Genomic DNA, 13558 nt, shown 5'->3' on the forward strand with positions numbered 1-13558 from the left:
TGCTCGTGATTGTCGAGATCCGGATGATTGCGTTTAAGTACCGTTGAGTATGTCACCCATGATTGATACACATCATTACATACAGCAAGGCTAGCAAACGGATCGTCGTAATTGCCAATTGAGTCCATTAGCACCATATTATTGGACAGTGCAATATGCGGTGAGTCCACACAGCCGCTGATTGGCTCTCCCCTGCCTAAAAAAGATCGCAGCCTGAGGTAAAAGATGGGAGCCCCATCTGCCTGCAGTAAAAATTGGCGCCACCTTGCACCAATGGGAGCGCCTTCAGATCTGCGTCTGTAACACCCTCGTATTACCCGTTACCGGCCGTACGGTATGATGACTTTTCTTTTTCCCCGTTTCTCTCCTCTCTGTTTTCTTTTCCTGTCCTTCTCTCTTCCTCCCTTCCTTCTTCTCTCCCTCCGACATATCGTCATATTTCCCATATACACTCAACCGCCCTTATTCTACAAACACCTATTCCTACAGAAAATCATCCACCCAGATATCGTCGACAGGAAACCGCCCAAGATGGCATTCGCTGAGCTGTAAATCTCCTGCTGGGGAGGGGCGGTCTGTCCCCCTCTTCCCAGTCCAGTCAGCTCTTCGAAGATACAATTTCATAAATCGACCTTGACGATATCTGCTATCCTCTTTCGACGCTTGCGTGAAGGCACGTCGAAATTGCTCTTGAGATCATACACGGAAAAGGCACTTTTTGAGCGTCCGAATTGAGGACCGAAAAGTGTTTTCCTGCGCAACCTTTCTTACCTTCTCTCTCCGCCGAGTTATCCGATCTAAACCTTCTCCTACGGACGACGATCACCTCTCGAATCATCATATTCATTACTTCTCATACGTCAACCTACCTCAGCCAATTTTATATCACCATCATTACCATCTCGATCAGATCTACGACCATATTCACATACCACTTCGCTCACTTCACCGCATACAACAAATAAAATGCCGAAAACTAGCTCACAATCCCCAAAGCGGTCGCCATTGACAATGGGCAAGTACCGCCGATCAGAAATGTCGCAATTGACCTCAGCGCGCAACAAGGGCCTCAAACACCCGGCCGGAAAAAAGACTGTAACAGCCAAGAGTCTGAACAGAAAAAGGAAGCCATCCTTTTCATCTATTTCAACCATATCTTCAGTATCCGGCTTCGAAGATGACGACGAACAAGACGAGGCAGACTCCGAAGCAAGCTCCGATGAAGACGACGAGTCCGCCCATCGGACCCCGTCTTACGGAGGCAAGAGCCGTAGAGGACGTAAGACGGGGTCAAAGACGAAATCTTCTACACTTTCCATCAAAAAGAGAAAGCTTTCTTACGACGAGGGCTATGAGGGTCAACGAAGTAGCACCGGTGAATCGGATAGCGACTACGCGGCCGTCGATGAGATCGACGACGACGAAGACATGGATGTCGAGAAGCTTGAAGAGCAGATGATTCTTGATTCCGAGGACGATAGTCAAATGATAAAAAGCACATTCTCAACCTCGGACGCCCCTGACTTTGACGAGTGGGAGGGATTCGGTAACTTCGATGACCACGTCCTATTTTCCACGGAACCTTTCCTTGAGGACACCTTGTACAGCGCAATGGAGACATTTGGCGAGACTGATTTCACCAGCGAAGCTGTCGAAACCCCTGTGCAAAGGCATGTCCATTTTGTCGTCGAAGAGGATGACGATGCCGACTCAGACACGTCGAGCGATAGCCGCGATGGCTCTACCGACGATGAGATACCCGGTGACTTCCTACAACAAGATAGCTTGGATCCTACTCTCCGTCGTATGATTGATAGTGAATACGACACCAGCAACAGCCAGCGATATGAAGACATCTTTGGGGAGTCCGATATCAGCCATCCGGCCAACATTTATCATGTAGAGTCGGACGCCGTCTCAGACGGCTCAAGTGGCTATGAAAGTATGCTCCCAATGATATTTAACCGCTTGTCTACGTTATTATGTTACTAACATACGATAGCCGACGATGGAGAAACGACAGACGAGGACCTGCCACCTCCAGCCACCATCACACATCCGCGGTCTATCCTACGACGAGATTCGACTGCTTCTTTGACAGCAACTGGAGATTCCACCAGTCAGAGGTCGAACCCACCACGTCGGCGCGGACCCATCATGGGAACATTCGTTGCTGATCCCAAAAAGCCAGTTGCACTTGTCGACTGCACTGGCAAACACTTAGTCATCATTCCCGCATACGCCTCTTCTCGTCATGACTGGCTGGAGTCGGCGGCCAACAGCATGTGTGGAACAGCACATAACAGCCCTCGAACCACTACCATGCATCTGGTCGATGAAAGCGACACAGATGCTCTTACTTCGCCGAACGGGTTCGAATTGAACCCAATGCTGAGTTCCGGTAACCTCATGATGACCGCTTTAGGCAATGATGCCACCCCTGGTGGGCAGGTTATGGGTCCACCTGAAGCGTTCTACCCATCTCAGAACTATGGTGGAGACAGCTCATATGACGAGGACGATGAAGACGACGAACGTATGCTAAATGTAGATGATTTCCTTGACTTTGGGAACGGATCGTCTGATGAAGAAGATGAGGGAATGAACAAGGGGTCTGATGATGACGAAGGTCTCACAACCTCGCCGGCTGTTGCGACATCGGTACAAGGCTTGACCACACCGACGCCAAACAGAGCCCATGACAACGACAGTGCCGAGCGATTTCTCAATCACCTCGACAAGGGCATTGTGACTGCTTTCCGTCGCAATCACACCCGATATCAGACACTAATACGCCTTCCACAACATCGAGAATTTATGCCAGCCAACTCTCCCTCTCGTGTTGCCAGCGTCTTCAAACACTCTCGTTATGCCGATCCTCGAACCCCGCCTCGCAAGCGCAAGAGCAATCAATATTCTGGCGGCGAGGCCGTGCGGCGTAAACTAATTGACGGTCATCGACGCAATCAGCTCTCATTTTAGAGTACATCTACAATATACATTCTTTTGCATAACGGCATCGACTTTCTTTATTTTTCTCTTTCCATTGCATGTTGATACTGATTCATATGTAATGTGTTACATTCACGCCATGTCTTATTAGGTGATGAAAGGATTAGCTACGGTAACCGGACGGAGGCGGGCGGCAAGGCGAACTGGCGCAGCGGCGCTATGACTAGACGGTAATAGCTGTCAACAGACTGATGGCGATAGCTGTCGGATAATGATTTGATTGAGTTTATGATGATGGCATCTGGATGTTGATCGCTGGTTTAATGACTGGATAGATCAAAAGTTTCTTTATGTTTGTGGATTTAGTCGATACCTTGGAGTTAGTTGTGATTAGCAATGATGAACATATACACTCAGTTTTCTTCGCGTAGAACTGGTTATAAGGGGCCGTGTCCTCCCCATATCTGTGCTAGCTACATCACATGTAGAAATAATCAATATAGTACCCAGGGTTCCCCATTATAATCGGGTATGAGTTGCACATGCAATGGGCTCGCTCTGTCACCAAGTGAAGAATCTTGGCACAAAATCTTGGGACGGGGAAGCTTCACGTTCATGGTCAGATCTTACTGTACTGCATGGAATGTCCAGTGGTACAGAATACACTCGGATTGAGCACAAAAACGAGGCAACTACCGTACAAGGATCATCTCAGGCTCATACAGCCACCGTTGCAATAGTCAAGTGCAACATTCATTCACTCTAAACCTTATAAGCAACGAGAAGCGATGGGTCTGGAGCACAATATGGAGTCATGAAGTAAGTGCTGTTTCTGCTGAAAGTAGGTAACCATAGACCACTGGATCGGACATTATAATGCCTCTCTGACGACTCGGCGCATAAAGAAAATCCAGGGGCTCGAGGGAGTTCCAGGAATCGAAGCACAGTTGTATGAACAATCTATACTTAGCCTAGTATAGGCGAACTCCGGTATTCTGACCATGTGTGACCGGTGACTGCATAAACACACAAGCAGCCTGCAGAAGATTGTACCTAGGATAAAATAAGGAATTAGGGCTTGGAATAGCTTTCGTTAGAATGAGTCGAGATGAGATGAGATGCCGGGTAATCACATAGGTCGGCCTTTTTCTTTATTGCAACTGATCTGAAAAAATGAAGCAGTCTGGTGCAGGATTGGAGTTATTCGGTTTTATTAATTTGTCGACTATGTACTGAGATTGACCGACTAATGTGATTAAATTTGTTCATAATTTTGATATTAACAGCCAGATAACGTATCTAATTGACGTCAATCAGCTCGCTTTGGCAGCAGCAATGATGACATCCGATGCTTTTTCACTGATTTGGTAAGTGGGCAAAGCGATATAATAACCTGGTATCTTGGGGAAAACAGAAGCATCCACAACTCGCAAACCATCGACGCCACGGACACGGAAATTAGAGTCCAATACAGCGTTGGGATCTGTGTCGTTGCCGATTGGGCATGTGCATGATGCATGATGGCCCCAGGCTTCACGCTTGATGAAATCTTTCATATCTGCCTCCGTCGTGACGTTGGGACCTGGCCAAGTTTCGGTGAAGGAACCGTCGAGAGGAATCAAGTCGGAAAAGGCTTGACGAGCGAACATCAATCCTTCGTACTGTGCTTGAAGATCGAATTCATCGGCTCCTCCGGCGGTAACACCCTCGTCGAAGTAGCGAAAGTTAATGATGGGGGTATCGCGCGGATCCGTTGAACGAAGAGTTATTGTGCCCATGTTATTGCGTACGTGGGACTTCAAAACAATCCATGCCCAGTGCCGCGCATCAGCCAGTGAATCATCGGCATAACCGGGGAAGTAACCCTTGAACTTGGCAGGAGCACCAGAAACAAAGATATCCGGGAACGAGGAGCTAGATGTGCTTGTGTTGCGCAAGACAGCAATGGCAATTCCATTGGTGGCGTATGTTCCGGGATCAATCTTATTGTTCTGCCACTGGACTAGACAAGGATCCGGGGAAGTGCGAAGGAATGTGCATTGGGACGTAATCGTGAAGTCGGTGGGCGCTTCACCATCGATACGATCTTGAAGATTGGTTCCAACTCCCGGTAGATCAACCACAATGGGAATATTGAATTGATCGAGTTCGGCTTTGGGGCCGATACCACTTAGTTTGAGAAGTTGAGGGCTATTGAACGCACCGGCCGACAGAATGACTTCGCGGGTCGCGTTGACTGCTCCAGGTACACCAGGGCCCGCAGTGCTAGAGCGCAGATCGGCGCGATAGAGACTTTGACCTTGGAGATACTCGACTCCGACAGCACGAGGAGTAGTAGTGCCGCTTTGATCAAAGACAACCTTGGTGACAAGAGTCTCGAGCTGAATGTCAAGAACGTATTTGCGGGAACCGTCCGAGTTTTTGGCGGCGATAGTATTTACAAGAAAATCGCGAGGTCCCGTACGTGAACTGTCGGGAAGTTTGACTGCTAGAGGCACTTGAAAGGGACCTGTAGCCCAATTTCGATCGGGAGAGTTCAAATCACGGAGTAAAACACCTGCTAGACCAGTCACGGTGGTTATAATCATGCCTAGAATACTTTTCCCGGCCGCGGTACAGGAGGCCAGAATTAATGATAACAATTTCTGATCCTCAATGACGAGTCCTAGGGAGGTCAAGCTTGTCATGAGCCAACCGTCATAGCCATGTCCAACTATCGAAGACGGAAGATACCGATTAGCCTCCAGGCGCTCGAAGTATGATAGCATATTCGATGGCTCCCACGATGTATCACCGGTGATGTCGGCAATGTATTGCCAATCGTCATCCTGAGCCGTGACAGTAATCATGGCATTGTGCCCAGTGCAACCACCAAGAGTTCCAGCGCGTGGGTAAAGAATACCCAGTGGCGTGGCGCCTGTTGGAGGGTCGAGACCAACATATAAGTCTCCAGAAGTGGTGTTGTATACCATTTTTGAATCTTCTTTCTGTCGCTCGAGGTCGGTGTAGTGGTTTACAAAGTAATCCCAGCGTTGGGGCCCATACTCGGTGGATTGAAGTTGCAAGGCTGGTACCATTTGTTGAGTAGCATTACCCTCGTCAGTGCCGGCATCTAACAAGAGCACTTTGTATCCGGCTATAGCAAGACGGGCAGCTAAAGGGCCACCTCCGGCACCAGATCCAACGATGACATAATCATATTCAATCTGGTCACGTTTGTGGGTATGATGAGAGCTTGGATGGCCACTGGAGCAGAATGTCAGAGAAGAATATTTGCTTTCAATCTCCAAGAAAAGACTTACAAAACAGAAACGGCGGCTGCAAAGAGTGACAGATAAGGGAACGACTTTAGTAAAAGCATTTTGATAACTTCCCAGCTACATCCAAGAATCAAGGAGTGAAGCAAAAAAGACGAAGGGAACAAACGAATGAATGAATGAGTGACGAGCAGCACCAAATGTCATTCACAACAGGCCGTGAGGGCACAATATAAGCCGAGCGGCACTTTGGCATCCGGTCCTGCATGTCTAAGCTATTCTTGAAGTTTTATCGCTTTTGACGGATGTCAGACTGATTCTCAGACAGCGAATATAGAAGTGATCAGCAGTCGTCTATGAGCTCTCGCTAATAACTGCTTCCGACGTACTCCACCTAGGTTCTTGAACACCCTGGTCTACTGATCCAGGAGAAACGATGAACGGGCCGTTTCGAGCCTTTCATAAAGAGGAAGGTACTTGACCAATACGTTAAGCTAACTATGTACTAATTGCTACTAGGGTTTACAACCCGTGCTACGTATACCGCCGTGGGTATTGCGGAGGCTGTATTAGATACATACTTATATGTGTCCGTGTAATTAATATAATAGTGTAGAACTTTAAGCATATATACATGAAGCCGCCGTCTCTTTTTAGCGCTCGAGCCTCGTGGCGGTATGGCATGTAAACATGTAGTAGCGTGGGGAGTCCATTCGTAAGCTTTTGCTAGGATGGAATATCATCTTAGTTTATCAAGTTGCCTCCTTTAAGAATTATTTATATTGAGTTGAAGTTGTGCATATGCTAGAATTAGGGATATTTGGAGATGTTTGGTGACCAACAAAATTTAGTTTTTACCTCGGGCGTCTTTCGAAATAGGCCCAGCTCCTTAGAAGTCTGAGATCAACCAATATCACAACAATCTTAAAAGGTCCAATATGAGATGCCACTCATTGTAGCACCCACATTATGGTTTAGGGGATTAGTTTTGCCCCCTTTCCCTTCTTTATGTGTTCCATCCTAGCGAGTTGTTTTCTACCAAGTTTGTGGATACTTCATGAGCTCTCAACTTCCATGAAACAGACCTTCCCAGTCAGCTTATTGACTCGAGTCGAATGCAGTTAGGTCAGCCACTTTTAAGACAGTCAGATTTCAACGGTTCACACGAACTTTCAACCGTGCTCCATTAAATTACCGAAAGCCTCCCCCGAATTAGCCATATGCAGTTAATGACTGAACATCCTTGCCCTAGCACCTGGGAATCCCTCGGAAATTTCATGCCGGGCCATATCCAGTGATTTTGATGTCCCAATTCGTTGCCAATTTGACAAGGCTTTTTGCTTTGGGACTATAAATCAAAACAAATAAGAGAAGGGGTACGTGTCCCTTTTCACAAGCATACTTATTATCCGTGGTCTGGATTATAGTAAAAAGTCTGATTGGTACGCAAAAGAAGCTGGAAGATTTTAAAGGAAAGTAAACATTTTCATCAAGTAGCTCACTGTTATCACAGCATGCTTGATATAACCTGGCTCGAACGATTCAACCTAGGAGGAGAATTTGCTCAAGCGAGAATTGAAGTCTTGCGAGTAGACGCCGTCTTTCTTGTTCACAAAGTGATCGACATGGCTAGAAGTGTCTTAATTGGTCTTTAAAAATACGAATTTCAAATCGGGCTTTGAAAATACCGTACTGCTTTGACAGGCACCAGTAAATGAATTTCTATCAGCGTATACGGTACAAGCTGATCGATCTCAGCAAATAGAAGAGAAGTTTCTTTTAATTGACTTGTCGGTCTTTCGGTGTCACTGAGTGAGAAGTCACTTGCACATGTGTAGTTACCTGAACCAGCGGCATGGCATCGCCTTCTTCTAGAGCTGCATCTCGGTGATGCAGTTCGTACTCTCCGTTCTTGATAAAACGCTTTCCGCCACCAGATTGAGCAGACCGCGTATGAGAGTAAGCCGGTGTCTTTGCTCCACTATGAACTGTGCTCGCGAACACATTGGGAAAGACACCTCGGAGAAGCTTTCGGACTGCTGGTAGACAAGCACAGATGATCCCGACGTCTACTTCGATTGTGCTCCAGTAGCCTAACTGTACGTAGTCCCCTGTTTTCACCAGTCAGCCTAAATGGTAATGAAATCAAACAAAGGAACAGGCTAACAGGTCAAGTTGGTCGTATTGGCAAACTCGACCAAACTGTGTAATCGTAGTATACTAACGAGTGTCACGCTGTTTCTTCCCGTCAGCAAGAGTAGATATTATCTCAAGTCGAATTGAAAACTCACAAGAGTCCAAGAGTAAACATAATCATCAGTTGCATTTTCTTTTTCAAGGACATCGATAGCTTGCTCAATTCGCGAAGAGGCAAAACCATAGTCACAATATCGAGAAACATATTGATCGCAGCTGACGCCCATCCTTGCGCGTTGATATTTTGACATTTCGCCGGATGTTCGCCGTCCCACCTGAGCCATGCTGCATCAATTGGATGACACTGGAAAACGGAGACGAGTACAAAGGCGATCAAGTAACACAAATTCATTGCGATGACGATGTAGGTTGTGATGCGGAAGGATCTTTGCGGAAAGACTCGGAGATAGAAAAGTAGAATAGATATTTTAGTGAGCGGCAGGATACTGAGGTAAATATCCTCATCAATATAGTAAATCTATAGCAGGTTAAGCCCAACTGTACAATTCGAATTTGGGCAAAGGGGGATACTCACGTAAAGAATGTGGGTGATATTATCGAAAGGGACTGTCCACATGTCCTTCCCGAGGCCATGCGATGCCACTCAAAAAGGAATCAATATCTTCTTCGGGCGTCATCTGCTGGGCGGATATCAACTTACAAACATATGAGAAGTATGTCAATACAATTGCAAGTCCCTAAAGTCAAATCAATATCTCTGCATTTTGAGGCAAGCAGCCACCAGGAGCCAGAAGCCTACAATAACGAATGTCAAAACAGCATCATCCAGACCGAAGCTCACCCCAAATCGTGGCAGGCGAGTCACCATTCTGAGAAGGAAGAAAACAATCGCAAGAGCGCCTCCGGCCAATCCAGCAACTGAGACGACGGCGGTGCGATCCCTGATGGGGGCGCCGCAGAGAGTGGAAGTCACATTCTTGGTTGCTGCCAGTGGTCAGAATTTTTGACTTAAACATAGACGAAGTGAAAAGGGTTGGCAATCATACTCAGTGATTCTCGGATTGTGCAAGATTGCGCTACACAAACCGTGATCATCTCGTTGAGCTGCTGGTTTGTGCAAATGCATGGCAAATTCGTCGCTGTACAATTGGACTTCGGAATTTCCTGAAACAGACATTGCAACTGTCATCAATTAGATTAATGTCACGTGGAAGATTAACAATTCAGCAAGTTCATACGCCGCATGCAGGTAATTGTCCAAGAAGTTCTGTCTCATTGACTGCAGATGTTTCACTTCGACGGGCTATCTGGGCGCTGACAACAGTCGAAATCGCCGCCGTCAACAACAACAAAGAAAGCCGCATCTTGGTTGTTCCGAATGGTGAAGGATACTCTCACATAGGGCCGGTTCTCGGTTGTGTTGTTCATATTCTATTTATTGAAGAGTGTTCTAACAGAGACTCATTCCGCAACGTTCTTGACCCGCACTAACTCGAGTATCAGGAGAATGATAACGCTCACAGGCATGGGTCCCATCCTTAAGACGAGTATTCGACACTTATTAGGTCTTCCACGTAATAATCGTGTTTGATATTAACAGTCTTTGCTATAATTGCCAAGTGGTACCATGATTCGTGGATGTTAACATGGCAGGGCATCAAATTTTCGTTTCTGACGGGACAAGACTCAAATTAGCCGGTGATGATCAATGCAGTAGAAGCTTTGCGTGGATTAGGCCCATTGTGTCACTGGGTACCCTTCTAAGGGGGACAGAAGCCGCAAATAATGTCATTAATTGAAGATAGACACCAAAATTCCCATGACAGGTCTAGTGAATCAAAGCGCAGTTCCCTCTCCTTTACTTCATGAAACTCATAAATTTCAGCTTTACTCAATGCGGACATCAGCTTTCCCATTTGAGAATGGGATTAAGGTTGGTAATTTGCTTAGCTCCGAGGGACCGTTATATGTCGTAATATTATTAATTAGTTAGCTGTAATACAAAGGAGAGTGAAACTAAGCTACCACCCGACGTCTTGCGCTTAGACATCGCTACTTATCCCTCAGTCTCTAGATAGCTTCGCACTGATGACAGATCGGCACTGTATAAATTAAAGAATTTGCCCAATAACTTAGTGCTTAGCACGGACTTACAACCGGGTGGTCCGCTCGGTAGTTGATAGGAGTTCCCAAGAGATGTCCAGAATATCTTTTCCAACCCTCGGATCACATCGCCAAGCTCAGTTCGTGTAAAATATGTTTGTGGATAGAGAGGGTCTATTCGACTTCAACCTTTCGTTATGGAAAAGTTGTGTTCTGGAAGAGTTTCTTGACTGCTCAACCGTCCATTCCTTACCGATTATCAAGCCTACCTTAGTCTTTCGTTGACTGTCGTTCATTCATTTTTCCTTTCTCCGCCCAGAATACCTAGATCAGAAGATGAGATTCGAGAATATAATGCTTTCGGCCCTTTTGGCCGCAAGTGCTGTATCTGCCTTTCCAACCGCCGAAAATCTGGGCAAATTGATGTCAATAAAGCCCACAACTGGAGACAAGAGATGCCCCTTTGCTGAAATTCAAAATGGCATCGAGAAGGCGATCAAAAAGCGCAGTTTGCTAGATCCTCTATCATCTCCTATCCAAGGTACGCTTAGCTCATGCTGCATACGCAAGATGCCCTTTCTTTCTAACGAAATAGTAGTTACTGGTGAACATAGCTTCGTACCACCCGATTTTGCATCGGGAGACCAGCGTGGTCCCTGTCCCGGTTTGAATGCTCTGGCAAACCATGGGTACATACCCCATAATGGAGTCGTTTCGGTAAGTTGTTTCGTCTGCTCTACATAGTCTCTCCTGTTGACGGGAGTTGAAGTTAGCCGAAGCGATCCCTGCAATCAATGAAGGTATAGCTGCAGCATTCCAACATAAATACTCAATAATGCTAATTCGATCCTTCAAAGTATGGGGAATGGGTGCTGACCTTGGCCTTGTCCTGTCTGTAATGGGTACACTCTGGGTTGGGAATCCGCTTTCAATTGATCCCCGTTTCTCAATTGCCGGAGAGTCGCCAGCAGTCCAATCTTTGCTAGGCAATTTATTTGGTATAATCGGTATGTTCTTGATTGATGGGACACTTCAGAACATAATGGATACTTAAATCTCAAAGGCGTCCCACGCGGATTGAACGGTTCACATAATTTTATCGAGTCGGATTCGTCTCCATTTCGTGACGACTTGTATGTCACTGGCGACGCATGGACTCTGAACCTCACCAAATTCCGGGATTTTTCTGATATGTCAACCGATGGCACGTTCAGCATGGACTTGATCGCCGAATTTGCGAAGAACAGATACGAAGAGAGTATCACTACCAATCCAAATTTTTATTACGGTCCATTCACCGGTGCTATTGCCCGAAATGCCGGTTACATTTTTGCAGGAAGACTGTTCAGGAATCATTCCGTTGAAAACCCCGAGGGGGTCCTCAGTACGTTATATCCATCTCCATTTCAACCACTTTTCGCTCTAAAAGCGGAGCTAATGTAGTTACGTGACATTAGCTAAGGATGTGCTCAAGAGCATCTTCGGTGTGAGCGGATCTGACGACGCATTGCAGTACAACTACGGCTATGAACGTATTCCAGAGAACTGGTATCGTCGTCCAACCGACTTCGGCTTAGTAGACCTGAACTTAGACCTATTGAATTTTGCAACACAATATCCCGAACTTCTGAAGTAAGTCTGGCCTTCTTCGATTCAAGTTTGACTTATGAAATTCTGACACGATTCCAAAGTATCGGTGGCAATGTCGGCGCTGTGAATACATTCACCGGCGTGGATATTTCCAATCTTACCGGCGGTGTCCTCAATGCCGCAGATCTGCTGAAGGACAACAACCTACTATGCTTGGTTTTTGAAATCGTCAAAACCGTTAGTCCCAATGCATTGACGAATCTCTACTCTACCATCGCTGCCCCGTTGGAACTGGCTACAAACCTCGTCGCAACCACGCTTTTGGACCTATCTTGCCCGGCTTTTGAGGATATGACTTATAACGGTGAGCCGCTTTGGGACGGACTCCAGAGTGTATTCCCTGGAGCTGGATGGGCCAAGGCTGCGCTCTAACTATGATTTCCCATTGCGGTAACACGTAAAGGTAATTTGGTATTAGATCTCTAGCATGGACTACGATATATAATAAAGTGCAGCTGTCCACGAATACTGGAATAATGCTCATTTAAACTCGTGTGGCATGAATTTAGCTAAATGTTCAGTGGGATAAATGACAACAATGTTAATTCTGGCTTGTGCGCCATGCTGTCCGATAAATGGCAATTAGTGGTGTTTACATGGTGGGCTTTATTATATAAAGATCCTTTAGTACTTGCCTGTAACTAGGGACATTTATTTTCCTAATTAGAGCTATGAGGGTATTCTTTCTTTCTATAGCTTTATATAAGGCCGCGAAATGAATGACACTGCGGATAGCTTCCTGTACCAGCAATATTTATCTCGCGGCCGTCATGTCAGGCCCATGATCCTTACATAAAGAGCAGCAAATAGCTGCGAACGATATCTACACCTATGTTTTTAAGTATAAGTCAAACTATAGCTATCAATTCGCTTTTAGTTAGAAGGGCCTACTTATTATATATCTTTTGTAGATAGCTAATCAAGCTTTCAAGTAGTAGTTTAGTTATACATGTATTCTAATTGATTATGTGACTTTTATTTACTTGATTGACTTAGTAGATACCGCCGAGGATATTTTCAATAATCTTACTGAGAATTCTCCTAGAGCACCACACAGATCAAGTTGCTTGAACCTGAACATAAAATCATCTAAAACTATTAGCAAGAGACGGTCATTAAAGCAAATTCCATTCTGTCTAAACTGGGTAATGCACATGATAAGTAGGAAACATGAACGAACGGTTCATACGTCTGTAGCGGTTTCTAAGCCCACCTCCTCCACAAACGATTTCTGAATGGCAATAATGATATCCTCGTCATTAGTATTATTAGAAGGCTCCGCAACTTCACCGGTCCTTAGATTATGTAGAACTCTGTCCCGGATAACAAGGTTACCGATAGAGATCTCTTCAGTGTTTTCAACTGCGAGTTTGAATATCGCTGGATTCAAGTCACAAAGAATGCTTGTAAATGCCTTTTTATCTGCTTTGGTCTGTTGA

The 13558-nt window shown here is 45.8% G+C and overlaps 4 protein-coding genes across 4 annotated transcripts; 2 read left to right on the forward strand and 2 right to left on the reverse strand.

Annotated features, from left to right (window-relative positions):
* Nucleotides 1–966: 966 nt before the first annotated feature.
* Nucleotides 967–2982, forward strand: BHQ10_000896 (uncharacterized protein; the record flags this gene model as incomplete). The annotated part of the gene is made up of 2 exons (XM_040881822.1): nucleotides 967–1942; nucleotides 2003–2982. 2 exons carry the CDS (start codon nucleotides 967–969, stop codon nucleotides 2980–2982), a joined length of 1956 nt encoding a protein of 651 aa, XP_040729401.1.
* A 1283-nt stretch (nucleotides 2983–4265) lies between these two features.
* On the reverse strand, nucleotides 4266–6313 carry BHQ10_000897 (uncharacterized protein; the record flags this gene model as incomplete). The annotated part of the gene is made up of 2 exons (XM_040881833.1): nucleotides 4266–6198; nucleotides 6255–6313. 2 exons carry the CDS (start codon nucleotides 6311–6313, stop codon nucleotides 4266–4268), a joined length of 1992 nt encoding a protein of 663 aa, XP_040729402.1.
* A 1443-nt stretch (nucleotides 6314–7756) lies between these two features.
* On the reverse strand, nucleotides 7757–9794 carry BHQ10_000898 (uncharacterized protein; the record flags this gene model as incomplete). Its single annotated transcript, XM_040881844.1, has 10 exons — nucleotides 7757–7838; nucleotides 7898–7953; nucleotides 8052–8320; nucleotides 8377–8444; nucleotides 8501–8883; nucleotides 8941–9008; nucleotides 9067–9103; nucleotides 9166–9350; nucleotides 9453–9548; nucleotides 9686–9794. 10 exons carry the CDS (start codon nucleotides 9792–9794, stop codon nucleotides 7757–7759), a joined length of 1353 nt encoding a protein of 450 aa, XP_040729403.1.
* Nucleotides 9795–10805: 1011 nt separating this feature from the next.
* On the forward strand, nucleotides 10806–12491 carry BHQ10_000899 (uncharacterized protein; the record flags this gene model as incomplete). Its single annotated transcript, XM_040881855.1, has 7 exons — nucleotides 10806–11010; nucleotides 11068–11186; nucleotides 11239–11269; nucleotides 11327–11476; nucleotides 11533–11853; nucleotides 11927–12101; nucleotides 12161–12491. 7 exons carry the CDS (start codon nucleotides 10806–10808, stop codon nucleotides 12489–12491), a joined length of 1332 nt encoding a protein of 443 aa, XP_040729404.1.
* Nucleotides 12492–13558: the final 1067 nt, after the last annotated feature.

The sequence above is a fragment of the Talaromyces amestolkiae genome (assembly GCF_001896365.1).
Source record: "Talaromyces amestolkiae strain CIB chromosome Unknown scaffold1.1, whole genome shotgun sequence".
Classification (NCBI taxonomy): domain Eukaryota; kingdom Fungi; phylum Ascomycota; class Eurotiomycetes; order Eurotiales; family Trichocomaceae; genus Talaromyces; species Talaromyces amestolkiae.